Source organism: Gossypium hirsutum, chromosome D11, assembly GCF_007990345.1.
Source record: "Gossypium hirsutum isolate 1008001.06 chromosome D11, Gossypium_hirsutum_v2.1, whole genome shotgun sequence".
In the NCBI taxonomy this organism is placed as follows: domain Eukaryota; kingdom Viridiplantae; phylum Streptophyta; class Magnoliopsida; order Malvales; family Malvaceae; genus Gossypium; species Gossypium hirsutum.
In genome coordinates this window covers 19,232,406-19,256,217 of record NC_053447.1, presented here as the reverse complement: position 1 = coordinate 19,256,217, position 23,812 = coordinate 19,232,406, and the positions used below count along the sequence as shown (strand labels likewise).

Here is a 23,812-nt window from a genome sequence, read left to right as displayed (position 1 = left end):
TTTGATGGCTTGGCTTGAAAGTTTTGAATTAGCAAACGTAATTGAAATGGTTAGATATTGAAATATAGTTCATATAAGAGAATGTTCGATAAGGCATGATATGTGTGGTTAGATATGTGATTCGAATAAATGATTTTGACTTGTATGAATAAGAGGTTGGTTAATCAATTTATTTCGAAAAATTTTATAAGGGAGAATACATTACTGGGCCTATGATTTGTAAAGAATGTCTGTTTTGAACTGTGTTTTGTTTGGTAATACCTCGTAACCTTAGTTCGGCGACGGACACGGGTTAGGGGTGTTACACTATCATTGCTAACACTCCACCGGCCACCAGTGATTTCTCTTGAAAAATTAGTGACTTTTCGTCGACTTCTTTATCTGTTTATGCTTTGATAGTATTTCAAAATAATAAATGATTTCACAAGTCAATTTGGACTCGTGTTGTTTCAAGTTTTATATTTTTTATTTGTTTTCTATTGTTTAATAAGTTTTCACTTTTAGAAGCTTCTGTTTGCTCTTGTAGCACATTTTTTAGTTTTGATTTTGCAAGTGATTTTAGGGATGGTTTTGTCGTTATACTCTCCAGTTTGATGGATGCTCGGTTCTTTTATTGATTTTTGCCTGACATTTTAGACCATTCGAGGTTGATTTTCTTATCATATTAAGTACTTGCAATCACTTTAGATATGTCGTGCTTGAATTATGACTAAAAGCTAATTGTTAATGTGTTATAATGTTCTATTGATGCTGAAAATGAAGTCTTTATTACTTTGATAGAGCTTATTCTTTAATGTTTACTACTACTTTTATTATTTTTCCTCAAATTACATAATTTCCAAGAATTAATTAATTTTCCATTTAGTAATATAATAAAGTTAGGACGAAGTTAGCTATCAAAATGAATGGTAAGGGTCAAAATATATATTAATTTCTATATAAAAATCAAAGTTTTCCCTTTGTCGTTTCCAAAAGTCGGACAACGAACTCAATTAATTCCTTGTACTCAAATATATAAATATATACTGTATACACATACACATACACATACACATATACTATCTTTCCCCAATCCCAATCCCAATCCCAATCCCAATCCCAATCCGTTTGATAAATAATCGAATCCCTCTAATTCCCAGCTTCTGAACCCAAGCTTGCTCTGCAAATTTCCTAAGGTAATTTTCTGTTTGATGAATTCCCATGTCAATTTATGGCTTCTTGATGCATATTTGAATAATGGGTATTTTACAATTTTCTTTAGTATTTAGGATTTCACCCAATTCTAGTATAGTTTTTGTTAACGTTAAGTGCGAGTTGATTTGTTCTAAAAGATGCTTCGAAATGGAGAGGGTTTTGAAATCGGGTTGGTGCAAAGCTCTATTTGTGATAGATTTCTGGGATTTCTTTTACGTGTTATAAATGAATCAAGGAATAGTTCCTTGACAATGTTTTCTAGTTCATGTGAAAGTCGATTGGAATTAGGCCATCACTGATCCGATTAGTTTCTGCAGTATTTGATTCTAATACCTATTTGTTTCTGAACTGTTCAAAGTCTCGTTGGGGACAACGATATTGATTTGAATCATCCACCAACATTTTTGAATCCTTCTTATGCCTAAAATGCATGGGGCCAGTTAGGAGGAAGATGATATACTACAACTTCAATCCTATCCTGGTAGGCATGACATACAGTACGATCACCGTTACCTGAATTCTGAATTGGATCGTATCATCCCAAGTGGATTGTTTGTGATCCAATTCATGAAGCCTTATGTTCTAGTTTTTGGCTTCTCATCTCCCAGATAGTATAGGATTCATGAAATGTTTTAGGTTCCAATTAGTCGTATTGTGTTTGTACTAAGTGAATTGTGGAATACTGCCTTTTAAATTACGTTCCAGACAAGTAGTGATTTGCATTCTATTTCCTGTTGCTTGTATTGGATCGATCTGCATTCCAAGTAATACTAGGCATGATACAATGCATTTTTGTATATTACTTGGACTGATAAAACATTAACAAGTTGTTGCCTATATGCATATTACTCGGACTTCTTGAGTTACGGTCGTGGATGTCGAATATGGATATATGACTGAAACGGGTATGTTGAAATTTATATTTTTAATTTTTTTTTCATATATTTGGAGGAACATATCCCTACTCCCATTTTTGAACACCCACCTGACATAAGTGTCAAACACTGATTTTTTTTCAAAAAAAAAAAGTCGGAGCAATATAATCTTATATCATTTATGATTCTAGCTTATATATGCTTTTATCAGTGAAGACCCATAAACTTTTCTCTTGTGGTGTTTCCAGCCTTGAGAAATGCAGGATCATCCAAGGATGCCACCGTCGGAGCAAGGTTTGAATCCGAAGTCACGGAAGAAGAAAAGCTCGACAAACAAATCAGCATTGCTTCCGATAGAACGGAATGATTTCAAAGAATCTGTACCATCAAAAACAGGGAAAAAGACATCCAAAAGGAACTCGAAGAAAGAAATGTCTCCAGTATTTCAACAACCAGAGAGATCGAATTCGGATTCATTACCGGAGTCTTCGACATCGGGAAACGAATACCGGGCACTGAGGAGAAAGTACTTGCTGCTAGAGGAAGAAAGCTTTGCAATGGGTAAAGAAATGAAAGAAGTGGAAGATGAAGTGAAGGCACTTGAAGATGAGAAGCTTGCCCTGCTGGATCAGCTTGTTGTATTAGAGGGTCTGATTGATCCATCAGAGATGCAATCTCAGGGAGTTTAACTGTAATAACGAACTTTTCTGTTCTTTTTTTTTTTGGGGGGGGGTAATTGTTGTTCCAAATTACATGCTTTGTATATTGCTTTGGGATACAATCCTTTAAGATGGAGTGTTGATGTTTGATCTGCTGCCCTGGTCCTACTTTCAAGTGCATTTAATTGATGTAAAAAATAGATGTTAAGAAAACCAATAATATATATACACTAGCTTATATTATAGTATAATTATGAGTGAAAAATTTTATATGACAAATATAATGAAATCAAATGATATTATCTTTTTTATGTTGTAGTCGATTGAGTGTTAACTCGATTAGTATGGGTATTGTTACCAATGCAGGAGAATGTGCACAGAAATATATTATCTTTTTATTTATGGGTTGGGGAACGGTTATACATTTTGTCAAAAAAAATAATTAAAGCTTATAATGAAAATATTCAAAAATAATAATTATGTTAAAAGGTTAAATATCATCGTAACTAAGTTTCTAAAAAGGTTACTTTAAATATTTGAATGAAAACTTTCAAATAATTGTATATTTAATTAGTATCAAGACAAGTTAAAAAATTAAAACACCCCATTGAATTTTTTTCTCAAAATCAATTTGAATCAAACCATTATCATTCTTATATTTTGTTGCGAAAAGATAAAACCAAACCTATCAGTCAAACTATATACACACACAATTGTATGATTCTCTAAAAACCCTTTCAAATACATAAAAAAATGTAAAAAGAATACAACAGAATCATTTAAAAAAAAAATGAACATTAGTTCGTACAAGAAACATGTGTCCATGGAGGGTCGGATCCGGTTCAAAGTGACAACATTTCCTAGAGTCACAACCTTGTCGTTCAGAATGAAGAAAGAACCGTCCTCCTCTTGAAGGATAAGGAACTTTTTGTGGACTCCTAAAATAATGTTATTTAAGTGGTTGTAGCAGAGACTTCATGTTCATTCCTGAGGTGTCTGCATAACTGCTTGGATAAACCCTCGAAGTTGCATTCAGCAACTGGGCATGAACATGGGTTTTCATGTCTCGACACCCGTACTTAGTGTTTCGGCACGGGACTTTGATAGATTCCAGAACTTTCTCGATGGCCAATTGGAGTGGCACAGGTCGGACATTTATTCCTAATTTTGTTGCAACAGGTTGAGCAAGAGTACACTGAATTGCCAATCAAAAAGAAAAGAAAAGAAGTTATGAGAATTCGTTTAAGGATACGACTGCTTGGCCCTCTTCCCCATTTCGTTTTTTGTTTAGGGTTTTAGACAGATAGATGTCTAAAAATTCAATGAGTTTGTATCTTTTTAAAGAAGTAAAGCTATAACGATTTTAAACCTTAACCTTTATTTATATATTTTTTTAAAAACTTAGTTATTAAGATTAAGATACCAACAAAAAATTTTAACCAATTTTATATTCTCTAATTCGATTTGAATTTGACTTGAAACAAGTCAATTTTTATTTTTATTTTGTTTGTAACTTTTTTTATAATAAATCTTATATTTGTAAATCAATCAAACTAATTTAAAAATATGCTACAAAAGATTTTTATAATAGAAAAATTAAATATTTAATTTCCAAAATTAGCCATAAATAACTTTGAAATCTGCAATAAAAAGTTTTTCTATATGAAGTACTCTAATTCGATTTTTTATTTTTGTTTTGTTTGTAATTTTTATAATAAAAATATTTTATTTCTAAATTAACCAAAAAAAACTTAAATATATGCTAAATTTTCTTTTAAAAAAATTACGTAGACAATGAATTTGGTTTACTTTGATAGACAATGAGTAGAGATGACAACGAGACAAGATCAATCTTTGTTCACCCAACCCCTCTAATTTGATTTTATTTAAAATTTTCATCTTCACCCCAAAATAGCTTTTCTAATCCCACCCCTAAATTTTAAATATTCTTTATAACATGTTATCTTTGACAAAATTAGATCAAATAATATATTATAAATCTTAAAAAATTAAAAATTACAACCAATATATAAAATATATGTGAATTTCTTATAACATTGTAACTAAAATCATTAAAAATAATAATAAAATTAAAAAGGACTACTTTATAAATATGTCCGGACGGGCTGAACATTTTTTTCCTAAAACACTAAACCCAAAATATAATAAATAAATAAAAACTCACACTCCAACCTAAAACTTGATTAAAAAAAAAAGTTCGTATCGGATTGGGGTGAATCGGAACTCATTGGGTGCAAAAGTTCTTTTTATCACCCCTAACATTGGGTTTGGTAACAAGTTTCGAGAAAAGAATCATTTGGACTAAACCCAGAACTTGATTCCATTTATGTCTTTATGAAGATTTTAATTAATTGCAATGCTAAATAGTAGTAAATAATGTTCACATATTTGAACCCCAGTTTACCAACCAGTCATTCGATAGCAATGCCAAACTGGGTCCATCATGATGTTCCGACTTTTCATTTTCTCTGAGTTAACCTTGTATGGCACCTGTATATGACAAATATGAGGTGTGATTCACCAAACATAAGAAGGAACTTTAAAAAAATTTTGAGTATACCCATATAAGAAAACATACCTGTTTTTGATACTCACCCCCAATTCGAGTAGCATAGTGTAAAACAATTACTAGGTTTAACCACTTAAACAGAGACGACTGAATCCCCATCATTATTGCTTTCACTATCACTACTGCTCTCACTCCCACTCCCGCTCCCGCTTCCACTCCCGCTACCACTACCACTACTCTCGCTCCCGCTGCTACTGCTCGAGCTCGAAGTATGTTCTTCGTTCTCTTCTGCATTGACCTGAGCTCGAAGAGCTTCGGCTGCATTCCCTCCTGCTTTTTCTTCGTCATCACTTAGATCTACATCAGCGATCTCATCATCCATGTCCTTTTGATGTGGTAACTCAAAATTGAAACCAGTTGAAACCTTCTCGGAAGCATCATCTTCTTTAGCTGCCCTCAAACCATCATTATCATCGTCGTCATTGACAATATCCACCTGTTCTTCTGATTCATAATTTTTAGGATCTGGTGATGCAGTTGGTTGATTTGGAATTGACGTGGGGAACTCGGAGTTCTCCTTTCTGGATTCTGCAATATGAGCAATGAAAGTAATTTGCCTGGTTTAAATAATAAATTGACTAAAAACAACAAATTCTTCAAATACAAAGTTGCTAATGTATCTGAGAAAATTCAGGTGCCCAGATGATTTTGTCAATGAGCAAAGATAATTGTCTTTTATTCAATTCTTAGTAAATCTAGCAGAGGGGATTCCAAAAAGGGCTTTCAACAATGTACGGTAAATGCTACCCTCCCTTAGATGTCTCGAGAGTGCGTATTCTTTTGAGAAAGACACAAAAACACGAGAACTTCCTAACCTAGCCGGGCACCTTATTTCCGATAGAAGGTTTAATACAAATCAGGCTTTCAGTAGGAAGGCTTAATTGACAATGACAGACAGTAAACGCTACCTTTCCTTAGATGTCCTGAAAGTGCATTCTTTGTTCAAGAAAGACTATAAAGTTCATCAAGCTAGAATATATGATAAAAGAAAGAGAAAACTATTCTTTCACTCAAGACATTAATGCACAAGAAACTTCCTACCCTAGCCAGGTACCTTCTTTCCGATAGAAGAAACTATCTCCTTCAATTAGGCTTTCATTAGGATGGTTTAAGTTTGAACTGACAATTCAAATAGACCAGTAAAATCATGACAATGAAGGCCTATCTTAACTATATTAGCATCTCATAAACAAAAAAGAACCTCACCTCTGCTCGTGAAGTCAGATGTATCGATGCGTTCCACCTGAAGCTGTAAATCACATCGAGAATACAACAAATAGAAAATATAATTGTAGATCTTGCTAAAAACAGCAATGCCTCAAAAGATGCATAAGATTGCAGGGTAAAGTAAACTCACTGGCAACGATGGAACTGGGACTTTGTTCGACGATTCTGGCTTCACTCCTTTAGGAGGTGGAGGTGAATAAGACTCCATAGCAGGGCCGGCTGACATAGCCATGGATGCAGACTCGCCAGGCTGCCGAACATGCCTCAACCGCTTCACAGCTCGGTGTAAACGCTCCAACCGGAATGTCTCACCGTCGAAGAACAAAACCGCATCATTATCCTTGTAATCTTCACTGGCACCCTCAAATGTCACCTTGGGTTTCCCATGCTGATTGTTTTCAAATTCTACTTTAACTCGATTATCCTTTGCCTTGTGGAGTAATCCTGGTTGACTTTTATCAATTGATGCTGGTTTAAATTCATCTGGAACAAAATCAAACAAAAGATGTGATGCCTCAGATTTGAAATATCGGTATGGAATATAACATTCCAAATACATGGAAAATAGAAAAAGTTCACCATATCCATGCCAGATACACCCCCATATGGAATATAGGTATGGGATATAACAGTAGAAAGGCATAGAAACTTGAAAATTTAACGGTATCAGTGAAAGATACATACTCGCATCCGGCACACACCTTAGACCAAGTAACATAGCCTAGAAGTATAATTCCTAGCTAATGGAGAAAGTACTAATCTCACAAACACCAAACCTGAAATCTCAAAGTTGGAGATTCACTGCTGGAGATGACAATCAACGATATTCCAATTCAATGGACTGAATGACTACTTTTCCTTTTAATTATATATTAAAGGATTGCGAAACACAAAACGAAAATTGAACTTAAATCTCAATGATTTGCAATTCTGGATATAGAAGAACATGAATATACAACATTATTCAAATTCCTCTTTTAGAGTGTTAATCAAACACCAAACTAGAAAAAGAAAATAATATCGAATATTCATCAATAGTCTTATCTTTTTCTTCGTTTTCTAGGAAACCAAACAGAACCCTGAGAAAAAAATTAAGAGCAATAACGAGAACTTACATCGTAAAGTGCAGAATTTGGAGGAAGGTTGTTGTTGATCCTTGAAAGAAGACCCCAAACTTATATTGTACCAATGATTAGGCTTTGGAGCAGTGTTTGGTTCTTCTTTATTGCTGTTATTTGCCATTATTAAAAACCCTAGAGGAATTTTTCGAGAAAGAAACGAAGACACAAAGGAACGAGAGAATTGACCAATTGGGTCAAAGAGGGTAATTTGGTCTTTTTGTCTTGCGCGGGCAATGGTTTCGCTTTTTATAAAGTCTCCATAGTTTTCCCCCTCAAAACCCTCTCGTTTTCTGTTTTTCTTTTTCTCTCTAATGGCTGCAATTCATCTCAGGTACGTACTTTTTTTTTCTTCAATTTTTCTGGGTTTTTTTTTGGGATCTTTGTTCCGTAATCTCATGTGTGATATTTTTGCATTAATTTTCCTCTCTTATTTTTTTTTTCAAAAAATGAGATCATTTCTTTGTGTTGAGTTTTTTTTTTTTTGAGCTGTTACATTTTAATTTTCATTGAGCTAAGGTGGATTTGTAAGCAGTTTGAATTTCAAAATTAATTGGTATAGTGAGCATAGTGTCCTGTATATAATATTTATAAGGAGAGATACATGTAAAATTATATTAATTTTATACATCTTTTGAACTTTGTATACTATTAATATTAGCAATCTAATTGTTGAATTAGACAAAATAAGCTCAATGTGCATGTTAAATTTTGAATTGATCCAATATTTCTGTCATTTTAATAGAGAATATGATCTTTTATTAATATATATTTTTAGATGGTTATATGTTTTCAATGTACTCAAAATATAATATATATAAATAGATTATTATATATAATAGTTGAATTGTTAAAATATAATTATATATGAAATTATGAAAGTGTGTGAAACTAATCTAAGCATTGATAGGCAAATGAATGAATGAGAGATTGAGGAACTGAGAAAGTTTGAGACTGAAAAAGACAATGGAAAGGGAGAGGGGCTTAGGGGTCTAAGTCTAACCAGACCGAGCTTGACCCGAAACTCGAAGCTCGAGGTTCGGCTCAAGTTCAACTTGAGAAAAAATACTGAATTGCTTGGTTAGGTTTGTTTACTTAGTAAAAACGAACTTGAATTTTATGCTCAACTTCAAGCTCAATTTTTTGTGTTTGAGCTCAACTTTCACGAGCTACTCAGTATTTTTTTTTTCCCTTTTAAATGAAGCTTCAAACTATTAGATTCCATTGCTTAATTCTTCAATTTGTTTGTAATTTTGTTGATTGCAGGCATGACACATGCCTGCACTTTTAGAGTTTCCAAGTCTGTAAGTATTTTTTTTTTTACATTTTCTTTTCTATTTCTTGCACTCCATATTTGTCTGCACAAGGTGAAAGTTCAATTTTTTCAAAAAAAATAAAATAAACATTGTGAAACTCGATCCTTGAAAAAATTGTTCTTTCTTCACTTTTCCGCAAATGGAACAGTAAATAAAGACGACTCTTAAATTGTAATAAAAACTCACTTGTATTTGAGATTTTAATCTTATTACTAGTTGGGTTCCAGGAATTTTGGAGTTTTGGCCGTGCGGAGGTCATTGAATTTGGGATTGAATATTTCGTGCAAGCGTTCAGTTAGGTCAATTAGAATGGAGAATGGTAATAATTGTAACCTGATGGGTGCAAGCAATGAACCTAGAGGTGCCTTGGTAGTTTTTGAAGGATTGGATCGTAGTGGTAAAACTTCACAATGTGGGAAGCTGCTTTCGTATTTAGAGGGTCTGGGGCATTCAGTCGAGTTATGGCGATTCCCCGACAGAACTACAAGCGTTGGGCAGATGATATCGGCATATCTGACTAATAAATCCCAGTTGGATGACCACACGATCCATCTACTTTTCAGTGCAAATCGGTGGGAGAAGAGGTTTGTTTTCACATTTATGCTTTGCATTGATTTCTTCCCTAGAAAACGTTTGCCAGTAGGAAATACTTGTATCACATGCTGTAGTGAATCTTTTGTAGTTCTTGATAGATATGTCGTCCTTACCATGTTCCTCCGACTCATTACATTTCTTGTGGTTCCCATTTCTGACACATTTTTTATAAGTTTATGGTGATATGATCTTGTAAGGAGGTACCTGATGCGGCTGTGTCAAACATGTACATGTATTCAGTGGTTATACCGAGTCTTGAGTAACATAGCTTATGACATTCTCAACAAAGTTCATAATCTATGAAGTTCTTCAGTTTGTGGTTTAATTCTTTTCATTTGAACTTTTGTTATCCATATTGGTGGGAGGAAAAATCCTTTAAGCTGCACTGACCCATCTCCCTTCTCCTTGTGCTCATATCTTGGTCTTCTTGGATTTGCAATACTGCATTTGTCAACAAGTTTTGCAATCTTTGAGGTTTTAGCTTCTGTTTTAGTTATTTATGTTGGAGCTTGTTTCTTTGCTATCACTGCGAAAGGATGATCCTTTTACCTACCGCTGCTCCGATTTTGCGTTTTTCTTCTTGGATTTGGCATTTGTGTTCTTTTCACAGCCAAGTACATGGCGAAGTATCATCTTGGATCAAAATGGTGTTACTTCTCTATATTGGACCTTCATTTAATGGTAAAGTTGTATGTCATATGCAGTCACAATATTGAATGACGTGACAGTGCATTTATTGTCAAGGCAATGCGTAAGCGCCTAGGAAAGGCACAAACAAGCAAAAGCATCTTTAAGAAGGGGTACACTTTATGAAGGTATTGTACCCTTTTAGAGACTGGAGGAGTATAGAAGATTATGAATCTAGTCAAGATGGAAGTTAAGGAAACTAAAAATGCTAATTTTATACCACCGTTTAGCTTTATACATTAGACTGGAAATGAATTTAACTTTCTGATGTTTATTATCCAAAAAGATATATTGCAAAGGCCTTTTGGTATAATGTGGATGTTATATGCTTGTTTTCGTTTGCAAGTCCATTGCATTATTGAGGTGAGTGCTTTATAATTGCCTTGCACCTTGTATGATACAATTGTCTTAGCACCTTTTGTGTTTATCAGCCGTCATGCCTTTGAGTAAATTGATTGTTGCAGGGGCTTACAAGCATCTTTGTTTGCTTGATGTTGCACTTATAAGCTAATGCTACATGGTCTTAGGTGTAAGTGCTGGGCATTGGTATGTATCTGACATGGTTATGTTCAATTTTTTCCTAGACTTTCTTGTGTTTGAAGATTCCTCAAAGGATAATATTCCCATAGTCCAATTATGTATTGGACATTTGTGTTAGGCACGGGTATATAGAAACAAATAAAGAGTTGGAGCAACATAGCATAGAATTATACACTTTTTAAGTTAGTGAATGTGAGAAGTTAGTGAATGTGAGCAACTTCACCAAAACATGGATTTAGACAATCCATTGACTATGTTCATGTGTTCTCGATTGGTCACACTGCAAGGAGGACAAGTGGGCCAATATTTGCATTAGTTGGCAAAGTAGCACTTCTGGAATAGAGTAGCCTGAATAAACGATCTTATTTGAATATTTATCAGATGAAATTACAAAAACTTTCTAGCCTTTTAAGCAAGTCTGACAATCTAATTCTGATGACATATTTTAGTGATAGATCCAAGGAATATGATGCATGGTATTAGTTCTTCTACCAGCATATTTCTATGTCTGTCTTTAATTCTTGGTATGTGAAAAAAGGAGAAAGAAAAAAAAATTATTTCCATCCATTGCTGATATGGACCTTCGAACAACCACACTACAAAAGCTAGCAGTTGAGGTTGGAGAATCTAGGTCTATGTAAATCCCAAAAGGAAATCTCATACTTTCCTATGTGGGATCTAAGTCCAATTCCTAGCAATAGGCTCATGATAGTCCACCATGTTCTGCAGTTTTGGTTGGCACACGGGTTGGCATTCTGCTAACTTAATTTAGCCCCGGCAGAACACTGCAATATCAATGTCACCATTAGAGCTGCACAACTGCAATTGAGAGACATGATAGCTGGCTTTGGTACCAATTGATGGACCTTTGGAGAACCACGCTCCAAAAACTAGTTGTTGATCCAAGTCTCATAACATAACATGCAATTTGGCACATATCAATTGTTTGACAGAAATGAAAACTGATAGAAAAGAAAATAAAATTTTTAAAAATGCAAATATTGTAAATATTCATATTTAATTTGTATCTATTCCATTCTCTCTCCTCTCATTATTACAAATTGGAATATTTTTTGTTTCTGTGCATTATGATGGAAGATAGTCGTCTTTCGTTTCTAATTTCCTCTCACTTCTTTTTCCTACCAAGCACACTTGAAATTTATTATCTTTCAACTTTTCCAATCTACCATTGCTTTCTTGATACTTTTCCACTTCACCAAGAATACCCTAAATGAATCCAGTATCTGCATGTGCATATGTTCGATAATTATTTGCAGTATAAGATGAAGTCCTAAATCTACTATTTGTTTGCAGATCAATGATGGAAGCAAAACTGAAAGCTGGAACCACCCTTATAGTAGACCGTTACTCTTTTTCTGGAGTCGCTTTCTCATCTGCTAAAGGACTTGATTTCGAATGGTGTAAGGTGAAGGCAAACTGCCAAAAGAACTAGCTGCTTCTCACATATTAAGTTATTGCTTACCTTGGTCGTTGACAACAAATAAGGTCTTTTCTTACAGGCACCAGAGAATGGGCTAATAGCTCCAGATCTGGTAGTGTACCTCGATATACCGCCCGAGGTTGGTTATGTTAAAGCTGGTGAAAACTTCAATAAATATTATATGTAAACTGAAAATATTGTTTCATATTTATTAGAAAGCTGCAGAAAGAGGAGGCTACGGAGGTGAGAGATACGAGCAGCTCGAGTTTCAAAAGAAAGTTGCACAACACTATAAGCTTCTTGAAGATTCTTCATGGAGGGTAATACTTTGTTTCATCTCATGCCATATAGCAATAGCAACAAGATGCCATGGTTAGTTGAAGTAATCAAAAGACAGGACTGGACCAACCTATTGAAGAGAGAACTGGTTGGTCTGGCAGTTCAATCATATAGGTTGAACCGAAAAACTAATGAAATGGCTAGAAACCAGAAAAACCAGTTTTGCTTTGATGGTTCTATTGGGGTTTGAACAATGGCTGGCAACAAGATGCTTGTTTTAAAATTTCATGCGATGATTGCAGATGATAGATGCTTCCCAATGCATAGAAGATGTGGAGAAACAAGTGGAGGAGATCGTATTGGAACATGTCGTGACTTGTCAGAAAGGGAAGCCTCTTTCATCCCTCTGGTCTTGCTAGTTTATCTATTATCATTCTCTCTTCCCTTCTTTTCCAACTGAAGAGATGCAAAACTTGCATGTGGCAAGCTTGGCAAAGAACTTAATACTGTATAACCTTAAATTGCTGCTTGTGTCTTAAGTGTTGTAGATTTCAGTTCAGTATCTTACTATGTCTTCAAAAAATGTACCTCTCAACTCTTGTTTTAGAGTAGTGTGTTCTTATTTATGCTTTGGTTATTGTTTGGTGTTGTGTGATCAAAACAATTATATTGCTAATTTATGAATGTTGATTTGTTAAATTATGTAGACCATGTACAAATCTTAGTTTTACACATGTTTTAACTTCTAGGGTATGCTTGGTTCAAGCAAATTAATATTCTTCTCATAATTAGATTTCAAATTAATTTTATATTCTCAGCCTGTCAAGATTTAGGAATATAGAAAGTAATTTCAATACTAATTCTTTAAATTTCCCTTAAATTTTCTTGCATACATTTTTTTTTATAATTCTACTTTTATTTTCAATCACGTCAATTTATTTTAGTAAACTAAAACGAAAGAATAATTATCTAATATATTTTTCAAACGAAATTTCAAATATATATTTATTCCAAATAATATTTCAAATATAACATTTTGTCTATCATATTGCATTTTGTTTATTAAATCATAATTGGAAAAATACTTTCAAAACAATTGTACCATACTTTCTTTTAATTATCATTTTGATTAAATTTGCTTTTAAACCGTATCAAATAATATATTTCAATAAAAAATACTTTTTTTCTTCTTTTGTTCCCTTATCATTTTGATTAAAGGAAAAATTTTAACCATTAAGCTCGCTTCTCCAAGTCTAGTTTATTTACCTAAGAAATGAGAGATGATATTATTTTACTAGCTAAATGCGTAAAATAAAATTTTAAAAGTTTCAACTTTGTGTAATAATCAATAAAATAAATAAATTTTATAAAAACAATTTAGTGAAATGCATTAAATAATTTTACATTTTATCAACTAAAATTTAAAATTTTATATTCTTTTCAAATAAATCAAATAGGATAATGTAATATAACATATCAAAATTATGTCAAGTAATTTTAACTTTGGGTAATAGTTAATATATTACATTCCATCAATCCACCATCCCCACCAACCATTCAAATGAATAGGTGATTTAAACTTTGTCAAATCCTAGTATTAATACCCCACCAAACTAACAACCCTTAAACGGATCTCTCTTATAGCTCTCCATATAAGAGATCTAAATAAAAAAAATCTATTTTACTTCAAAATTAATTGAAGTAATTTTAAGCAACATGTGCATATAATGTGAGTTTTATCTTCCTTTTTATTTGATCATGCTATTTAATCGTTGTCCTCTGTACCAGTTTTATCTACAGACAAAGCAGTTCAATCCTTCGCTATCCAAATGGGATTTCCTCCCCCTCAAACGCTTGTGGACGTTCAAAATTCAAAATTGAAGATTAAAGATTCGAATCAGACAAGATACAAGGAAAACAAATTAATGAAACACCTAAATTTTGCAATATATATTGGATTGTCTCAAATTTCCTGTTACCACTTTACCGGTCAAGAAACTAAACAAGCAACAGAAGCACATGGAATCAAAACTCAAAAGGCATGATTGGTAATCAATTGCATAACCCTTACACCCCGTATGGAACACAATTGCCTAGGATAATCTCACCACAAGCTACACCAGTATCTTTCATGGAAATAAACATAATCAAGAATCCGATAAATTAAAGCTTCAAATGTCTATCTATCCAGTTCCAATCAGTATGCATGATCCTTAACCATTTTCAACCACGACAATCCAAAAAACCTAAACTTTGACTAAAGACCTAAACTTTGAATTTAGTTCCTTAGAAACGCAACAGTGGCAACACGTGATCCCACAGATCCACCAAACATGAATGTAGGATAAGTCCGAACATGATTCAGATATTGAAACGGGGGATGATCTCTGTGTGTCTCTTGGTCCTTCGTTGCACTTGGCTCTTGGGATATTGCAATGTTCCTTTGATTGAAATTTTCCACCTCTTGGACCAATTCATCTTTTGTATGGTTGCAAGATGTAATCACCTACAAACATCATTAAAAATAAAATTGCTCAATCTACAAAGAGTAATACATGTTGCTCCAACTCTTCATTTTTCTTTAAGTACTCATATCTAACACATTTTTGGATAAGAGTACGAAATGACCCGACCCTCCAAACTCATAGAAAAACCTAGAAAAAGAATTGAAGATACCCGGATCAGACACATACTTGCATATGACATATCTAAGGCCTAGTAACATAGGTGGTACTGTAAATTTCGTTTAAATTCAATTCTCACACTTAGATACTAGCCTTGTCAAAGCTATACTAAGGATTGAATTTAAGTATATCTGAACTTATCTTCAAGTAGTCAAGAAAGCTGGGGATGAAACCTTGGCTTGAGCAAAACTAGTGAGCGCAATTGGAATTCTGACTTATATTTGTATATGTACACAATTGGAATGTGAGTGGGCATGTGTATGTGCGTGTATATATATAAAGAGGTAGCACTCAAGCTCGAGCTTTGATTGCAATGGATCTCATTTCACCACAGAAGTTCAAAAGATGAAATAAAATAAAACCATAAACAAGCCTGTAAGGTGCTCACTAATATTCCACCGGGGGCCAACAACTTTGAAACTGAATCCCAATACATAATCCTGAAACGAAAAAGTTCAAGAAAATCTTAAAAGGTGATCAAGTAGAAAGTGATAACTGTAGAAGCTAGAGCTACTTAAAAAAGATGCAAATTAATGCATATCATATACATAAGTGCAAATTGTACGATTCAATTCATGAGATTCTACTTGCATGGACGTGAACTTCCCGATAATCAGTTATTTGTTATATATATTGCTGTACTGAGGAAGCAGCATACAAAGGGAGATATTTTAGTAGAGATTAAATCACTATTACCTTTTGATAGGCCCATCAGGATGCAAGCCAATGGCATCGAGAGTCCCCTTATCCATGACAAGTTGAAACTGTCTATCCAACTTTGTCTCAAGAATATCATCAACCTAAGGACCAAATGAAATAGCAAAGTCAAGGTGCTTTGAGAACAGTTGAGTATTAAGAGAGTTATCAATTATGTAGGAATTCAATTTCAACCCAGAATGTTTTGAATGCTCCACTTTCTTCATAAGAAACCTACATCTCCATCCTAATCTCTCAGACAGGTGCTCAAAGTCTCAATATCCGGTTTTCTTCACAATATGGATCTCAAGTTTGTATTTTGGACTGCATAGTAGGCCCTAACTTCCCCAAGCCATTATATTTTGGTTTATAGCACCCCTCAAGAGGTTGAGAAAGTTTTAAAAGATCAAACAAATATCTAAAAATAAGAATGGTTGATAAGTGCAAGGTAAGCAATTTGCCTATGGGTTCAATGGTTTCTCAGTAATAGATGCAATAAAAGCAAACTATGTCATCTTAACTAAGACAACTGGATGAGGAAGTTCTAAAGATTAAACAAGAATCAAAAGTAAGAACCAAGACAATGCTGATGTATAAGCAAGTGTAAATAAATATACAAAGAATGGGAATAAAAAAATGCACACATAAAGAAACCATATGGCAATTCATTTCAAATCAGACATAAGCACTTCAATTCATAGAACATGATAATACTAAATCCTTTTAAAGGGTGAACAAAAACAGCCTGTACTTAGATTCAGTTAGATTTCATAGAATTCCATCCATACCAGAAACTTGATGTTTGAAAATCCATCTCGATCAGCTAGGCTTTGAGCAAGGTCAATTGCTCCTTCACTATAATCAGTTCCAGTTAAATCTGTGAACCTGAATTAAAAAGTGCAGCAAATTCACCTGACCATTACCATCAAAGCAATAATAAAAATAAAATTTTGTTTATTCACCTATAAAGTTTTCAGAAAGTTTACCAATGCCTAAATGTATTATTTAAATCTATTTAGTTCAACTACAACTATATAGATTAACCAACACTGAAGTGATACACAATGGAATAACAGAAATAGTCAAAGAATATTTATTAACCCATACATGTTCCAAAAAAAGATAAAAGAACCATGGCAGATCCAATTTCATATTTAATACCAATGCTGATAACTTTGAAGGACCTGATTGAAACGATACTTTAGTTTGAGGATTCAATGTGAATATTTTGAAGTTTAGGGATCAATTTAGAATTTGGCCCATTGTTTGGGGACACCTGTTGCAATTAAACCTCAAATATATACAAGCAATTATAAATGGGAAAAGTGTTCTCTAGTTATTTAAATGGTACATTTATCAAGTTATACAGGCAGGATGGCAACATTGCCCTATTCAAATATTAGTTACACTACCAGGGTTTCTTTATATATCTATCTTGTTTCACAATCATAATAAAACTTTGTCCATCTTTAGGTAAAATTGAGTCCTTTTCTTCAGGAGATATTCATTCATATCCATCATCACCTATAATATTTTGGCCAATGCCAACCTAAATTGAAGATCATAAGACTAAGAGCACCTCTTATCTGCTCATGTCATGAATCTAGCAAAAATATGTCTTATAAAATACCAGTAGAGCAATAGCAAGAACAATATGCAAGCAAACTGATTATTTCACTTAAAGACCACAAATTATTTTTACTTGAACTGATATTAGTAGCACAAAATACTGGAGCTACAGGCAAAGTCTTAGATTATACCCCTGCTTAGAAAGCTCCTGAAGGAGCAGACCATTTCCCGTGCCAATGTCAAGTACACTCCAGCAAGACAAATACTTTTCATCCTGTTCAACAGACTGTGGCTTGGGCTCTCCACCATGATTCGGGATGTGACCTTGAGAAACATCAGTACACAAGCTTTTGGTCCAAGAAATAACAGTATCCATGACATCAGTTCCAAACCTATCGAAAGAGAGGTAAAACAGTGAAGAGATTAACTACAAGTTTTGAAATGAAATTAGCACAAATAAAATTTTTACAATCCTTTTGCCATAAGAAAATTTATTAAGCTTGGCACAGATACCAACTCAAAGAAGGCATCAAGTCAAAGGGTCATTGGGGCAACCATGAAAATGCATGTCAAATTAAATTCCATTTAATATATTTATACACACAGATTACATGCTTATGTGATAAGTGATAAAAACATTTTGCCTATTAGTACAAATATAATGCCCAGCTTGAAGGCAAATTAACATAGTTAATGTAATGCTAACCAAATTTCACCAGCGTGACCATGTTCACGAAAATTGGCAAGCTCATCAAGATATGCAGCATCCCAGTAACTCTGAAGACCAAGCATTGAAGTCTCTGCATCTGGCTCGTCCTTGTCGGAACTGTACGTACAATTTAAATCATACAGGCAATGATTAATATAAACTATTCAACTTCTTTAGCAATGGGTTAAAATAATATTGTCCTATAATTCCACCTATTAAAACCAAATCCCGAAAATTTAACTAATAAGCCCCCATTTCATTGTCAACTTTCCTACTTGCCATAAAAAGTATAACATATTTTTGGATATAAAAGGAAATAATATTCTTGAAAGATTAAAAATGAAATTACATAGAGAACAAAATCCATAAGTTCTTTTACGAACAAATATGTCTGAATTGGTATTACATTATACTCATCAGCACATTTCCATCATATATGATTTTTCGTTGTAGTATTTCCTATTGCTTTATAGCTGGGGAAAGAAAAAGGCAAAAGAACCAAATTAGAAGAAAAGAACTTGTTTCTCGATTGCATTTATCTATAACGATAAATAATTATATATTGAAATATAGAACTCTAAACCTTTTGGCTGTATAGAACTAAAATTTCTATAGATTGAACATCTCAATAACTTTTCTTTTCATTTCTATAGCACTGATCCACGTACAATTTTTTGAAATAATATAAAAATCACACTAATACAAGCCATAATTAAGGTCAAATAAACTATGAAATTTTCCAATCCAAAAGTCAAACTAAGAAAGTTAAACCAAGATAGTTACATATTCATTTCATCTTCTCGCAAAGAAATTTTAAATTGTCAATAGATCAAATCTCAAGCTTAAAATTCACTCCTAAAAAAAACATACACGTGCATATATAAATAAATAAATAAAAGTAAGAAAGTAAGCACCGAATTCACTTTCTACAGCTCGAAAGCCCTTGTTTATGGACTCTCAAACTCAAAAACTAGCCAAAGATTAATATTTAAAATAAAACGCAAAACCGGAAGACAAATAGAATAAATAAAAGCGAAACCTGTAATCAGAGGCGGGACGGAAGTTGGCAGCGGAGGAGAGGGCTTCGGCGGCATCAGCGTGGCGCTGCTCATCATCAAGTGTGCTTCCGTAATCGCTCTTTATAGACCATGAATCTGCAGCCACCGACCTGTCATCATCGGAAGCCACTTCTCGACCGGTCTGCAGCTGTTGCTGCGGAAGCTGAAGATGTTGGTTAGCTTCCGGCGACTCTTCCGGCGAAAATCTCATTCCTGCCATTTCAAGCTATTTAACTCCCAAAAAACTGGTTAAATTTGTGAGTGAAGAAAGGAAGATGGAGACTCGATTCGTTTACGACTTCGGTATCTGTTCAACGGAAGTAGAAAAAGTGTAGATATTAGGGAGATTTTTTTCTTCAGGGTTCTTTTTGTAATTTCGTAGTTTTTATTAGTTTTATAAATAATTCTGTACAATTAGAGATATATGTGGAGGCGTGCATCCTCACATCAGGCCAAAATGACACCTTGAATTCTCCTTTTTTTTTTTTCTTTAAGTTAACACCTTGATTAAAATTAAATGCCGAGTGGTTAAAGAATTTTGTGAAGGATAAGTTCAAGGGCTTTTTTTCATCTAAATAATAAAAACTAAATTCTTTACTTAAATAATATATGTTTAAATTTATTTATCAAAATAATATAAAATAAATAATATATTAATAAATTTAATATTAAATTATCATAAATGATGTTGATTTAGAATTCTAAAATAACAGGTCAGATAAGATAAATATTCTCTATAAAACTCTCAAATCACCACCAATAATGATGAGTTGGATATAAACTTTTAAGTTATTGTTCAACTCATAATATTTTGGTAAATAATAATATTATTTTCATAATATTTTAGTAAAAAAAACTTAAGTTTAAGATATTGAGAATTTTGTAATTTTATATTTGAATCCTATATGATTTTTTAAAATTTATTTTAAGCTTAAATGTTAAAATAGTTCTTTTAAAAATATTTAAAAATTAATTAATTTAATTTACTCGTTTAAATCCTGAATTCAATTAAATTGATTTAATTTTGAAATAATGATTTTGGTCGAAGTCGTAACGACTAAAGTGACAATTGATGGGAAAAATAATAACATTATGATTCACGTTATGTTTCATGTGAAAAAATTATATTAAGGTTTAATTATTATTTTTAGTTATTTAAGATTGTTTAATTGATTTTTAATTATTTTATACAGATTTAATTATTTTTTAAAATATTTAGATAAAAATATTAAAATTTTATAACAATAAAAATATAAATATTAAAATATTAGAAAATTTAAAAATATTCTAGAATATTATAAATATATTGTGAAAAATATGAATGTATTGTAGAAAATTTAGAAATTACAGAGAATTATAAAAATATTAAATATAAAAAAATACTATGAATTTATTCTAGAAATATTATAAATGAATTATGAAAATATGAAAGTGTTATAAATAAAAAAAATTAAGTAAAGAGTATCAAAACAAATATATTCTCGGCAATTTTGGTTTTTCAAGTTGTTAATAATTTATTATATCTTCTTTTAGGTAAAACATCATGTTGTATAAGACTTCTAACTTTCAATGTACAGTAGATATGGGTGTTCACAATTCGGTTAAAATCGAATTGATTGATTGAATCGATCTAATTTGGTTAATTAGTTAGTGGTCGAATTTAGTTTGATCGGAGGTCGGTTAATGAATTTTTGAAATTTCGATTATTGGTTAATTTGATTCGAAACCGAATAATTAACTGAATTAACCGATTAACCGAAATATTTGTTGTTTGCAAGACTTATGTAGTGTTTGGTTGTTAACTTTCAAGACTTATATAGTATTTCTAATGTCTTATTTATTGTTTTCACCTCCATTTAAAGTTTCTTGAACTATTAAATAAAAGAAATGAACATTAGTAATGTATTTTTTATATTTTTATACTTATTTTAACCAAAAGATAAAAACATATAAATTTTGGTTAATCAACAGAATTAACCGATATATTTCGACTCGGTTAATGTATTTGAAAAAAACTTCAGTTTGATTAACAATTAAAAATTTTTATATTTCAAATAATTCGATTCAGGTATTAACCAAATTAACCTTTTAAACACCCCTAATAGATAGATACATCGAATAAATCAATGCAATGTTATGTATAATGAATTTGCATAATTCATGTAAAATTAATATACATGAATCTCATAAATGTCCAAGTATATGATCATCCATTTCATGCAAATAATGTGTGTATAAGAACATGCAAACAATGTCTAAGTGTATAATATTATACATTTCGAATTGGATAACTATTCACTATGAATATGCCTCATTAAAATTTTGCTAAAAAAAATCTGAATGATAAAAAAATTAGTGAATAAAAAAAAGGATAATATTCATAGAAGGTTTCCCCTTCAAAGTAAATAATTATTCAATGTCTTTAAGATGACGCATTCCTATCCCTACGTTATGTACGTGTTAGAAAATTGAAGTTGGCAATGCTTTTGTAAACAAATTTGTTGGGTTATCACCTGAGCGAATTTCACAAATATCAGTGTCACCTTTTTTTCAAACATTTCTAAGTGTAAAAAAACTTTGGATATCAATCCTAGTTCGGTTAGGATAGAAGTGGCTAGTTCCATAGTGGGAGACAAAATGATTAAGGATGAATGGTTGTGATGATCGATGAAGATCTTGCCATAGAAATATATATATAGGTGTGTGGAGACGAAATTTCTCAATTCTGTTTACAGATTTTTCTCTCCATAACATCATCTTCTTCAATCACTCTAAAGAAGAAATGGATGTAGCTGAAGGAAGCTCAGCATGCTACAATAGTCGGGTGCATTAAAGTCCAATAGTATAGAAATTAAGGAACTGGTAAGCTTTTTTACCTCTCTGTACTCGTGGATTGAAGGAAGAAGTAGAGTAAGAGCTTTTAAAAGCTTTTGTATAATGATGGATTTTGAGCTTTAAGGGTTAAACACCTTTAGTTTAACCGACAAATGGTTATCATGCTTAGCTATTAGGATAAATGAGGCTCTGGCATTCAGACAAGCTAAGTTGACAAGAATAAGAAAACAATGTTTCTGTACTTTGCCTTTGGATGATAAATGATGTTGTGTGAACTTTTGTCTATTAACTGCTGATTGTTTTATGATAGATATTGATAGATATTTTGGCGTGATATTTGTCTAATGATAAATTGTATGATATGTTTGAGTAATGTATGCATAGTGTGGTGGAAAATGTTAACGAGATAGATGAAGTTAGGACTTAGAAATGAGAATATTTGTTAGATACAACCATACAGTGTTGCTAAGTGCAAGTCGTGATGGGCGAAGCTCCGAGCCTTACGAGGGGGGACATTTCAGTGTTCGAGTATCTAGGTGAAATGTGAAATAAGTCATTCGGGACAACAAAGTGACGACGATTATTAGGTTCTATAGAGCAACACTGCGATGGCGGTCAACAGACTCTATGGGGTGACACTGCGTTGGCGATAAGGTACTACGAGGTGACACTTCAAAAGAGGTCTAATGTGTAAGATTACAGCTCAACTATGGCAACCAATATGGTCCGTTGGGACAATAAACACAGGGTAGTCCATTGGGACAGTAAACACAAGGTTGTCCACTAGGACAGTAAACACGAGATAGTCTGTCAGGATAATAAACACATAATAGTCCGTCTGGATAGTAAATAAGAGATAGTCTGTTGGGACAGTAAATATGGGGTATTCTATCGAGATAGTAAACATGGAGTAGTCTGCGATACAGTAAATACGGGATAGCCTGTTGAGACAGTAAACACAAGGTAGTTAGCCGGGATAGTAACATGGGGTAATCTACCGGGACAGTAAACTCGGGGAATTTTGCTAAGTTGTAAAATATGAGGGTCATAATTGGAAATTTTGTAGCCTAGGAGGGATGCCAAATGATTTAAGTAGAGCTACGGTGTGATTGGGACGATAGGTCACAAGAATGAATGAGCTTGGTAGGTTTGAGGGACATTGACCACTGGGATAGTGAGAAAGTTTGCCAAAGGCGATGATGAATGGGGCCAGGGAAACATCTTAACCCCAAGTTAGGATGAAAAAATGAAAAAGCTCCTTAGATAATGAGATATACATAATCCACCAAGGAAGCTATAAATCGCACATGGTTTAATAAAACACGGAATAAGCTCTACTGGGATGTCATGAGTCATAAGCCGACAAAAAGATATACATAAATTGGTTTTGAATAGACTGATATCATGCTTGAGTTAAATTTAGTTGAAATTGGTTGGGTGGCTTGTTGTCATGAAATGAAATGATTTTAGCTTGGTTTTAACAGTATAAAATGTTGAGAGTCAATCTAGGTAGCTTTGCATGCCTTGAATTGGAATCAAATGGTATTTTTTTTGGCCAAAACAAGGTTTAGGTTACGACTGTAATTGTCCAATTTTGCAACGTAGTGTTGACAGTGAATTATGTCTTGACGTCAGTATGCTCGAAGTCACAAAGTGACTTACTGTGTTGGCAACGTCACGACGTGGAGGATGTAAGGTTGCGACGTCAGCTTTGAATTTTTAAAACTTTACAATTTGATCC

The 23,812-nt window shown here is 33.0% G+C and overlaps 4 protein-coding genes across 7 annotated transcripts; 2 read left to right on the top strand and 2 right to left on the bottom strand.

The window, feature by feature from the left end:
* The first annotated feature begins 975 nt into the window (after positions 1-975).
* LOC107912902 (uncharacterized) lies at positions 976-2,876 on the top strand. 3 transcript variants are annotated; one of them, XM_041106388.1, is made up of 3 exons: positions 998-1,175; positions 2,058-2,099; positions 2,318-2,876. In XM_041106388.1, exon 3 carries the CDS (start codon positions 2,327-2,329, stop codon positions 2,756-2,758), a length of 432 nt encoding a protein of 143 aa, XP_040962322.1. In that variant the 5' UTR covers positions 998-1,175; positions 2,058-2,099; positions 2,318-2,326; the 3' UTR covers positions 2,759-2,876. The 3 variants fall into 3 exon arrangements, with proteins under 3 accessions (XP_016696765.2, XP_040962322.1, XP_016696766.2); XM_016841276.2 differs by lacking the exon at positions 2,058-2,099 and having other exon boundaries at positions 976-1,175; XM_016841277.2 differs by lacking the exon at positions 2,058-2,099 and having other exon boundaries at positions 1,008-1,175; positions 2,333-2,876.
* A 1,937-nt stretch (positions 2,877-4,813) lies between these two features.
* LOC107912904 (ELL-associated factor 2) lies at positions 4,814-7,863 on the bottom strand. Its single transcript, XM_016841278.2, has 5 exons — positions 7,661-7,863; positions 6,676-7,028; positions 6,525-6,567; positions 5,328-5,846; positions 4,814-5,239 (listed from the first exon to the last, which is right to left on the bottom strand). Exons 1-4 carry the CDS (start codon positions 7,785-7,787, stop codon positions 5,392-5,394), a joined length of 978 nt encoding a protein of 325 aa, XP_016696767.1. The 5' UTR covers positions 7,788-7,863; the 3' UTR covers positions 4,814-5,239; positions 5,328-5,391.
* On the top strand, positions 7,862-13,219 carry LOC107912905 (thymidylate kinase). Of its 2 annotated transcripts, XM_016841280.2 has the most exons (7): positions 7,904-7,997; positions 8,930-8,967; positions 9,207-9,563; positions 12,115-12,226; positions 12,321-12,380; positions 12,457-12,561; positions 12,823-13,219. In XM_016841280.2, exons 2-7 carry the CDS (start codon positions 8,939-8,941, stop codon positions 12,937-12,939), a joined length of 780 nt encoding a protein of 259 aa, XP_016696769.1. In that variant the 5' UTR covers positions 7,904-7,997; positions 8,930-8,938; the 3' UTR covers positions 12,940-13,219. The 2 variants fall into 2 exon arrangements, with proteins under 2 accessions (XP_016696770.1, XP_016696769.1); XM_016841281.2 differs by lacking the exon at positions 8,930-8,967 and having other exon boundaries at positions 7,862-7,997.
* Positions 13,220-14,542: 1,323 nt separating this feature from the next.
* On the bottom strand, positions 14,543-19,629 carry LOC107912906 (EEF1A lysine methyltransferase 2). The gene is made up of 7 exons (XM_016841282.2): positions 19,218-19,629; positions 18,176-18,295; positions 17,661-17,861; positions 16,689-16,785; positions 15,901-16,004; positions 15,593-15,644; positions 14,543-15,026 (listed from the first exon to the last, which is right to left on the bottom strand). Exons 1-7 carry the CDS (start codon positions 19,454-19,456, stop codon positions 14,799-14,801), a joined length of 1,041 nt encoding a protein of 346 aa, XP_016696771.1. The 5' UTR covers positions 19,457-19,629; the 3' UTR covers positions 14,543-14,798.
* Positions 19,630-23,812: the final 4,183 nt, after the last annotated feature.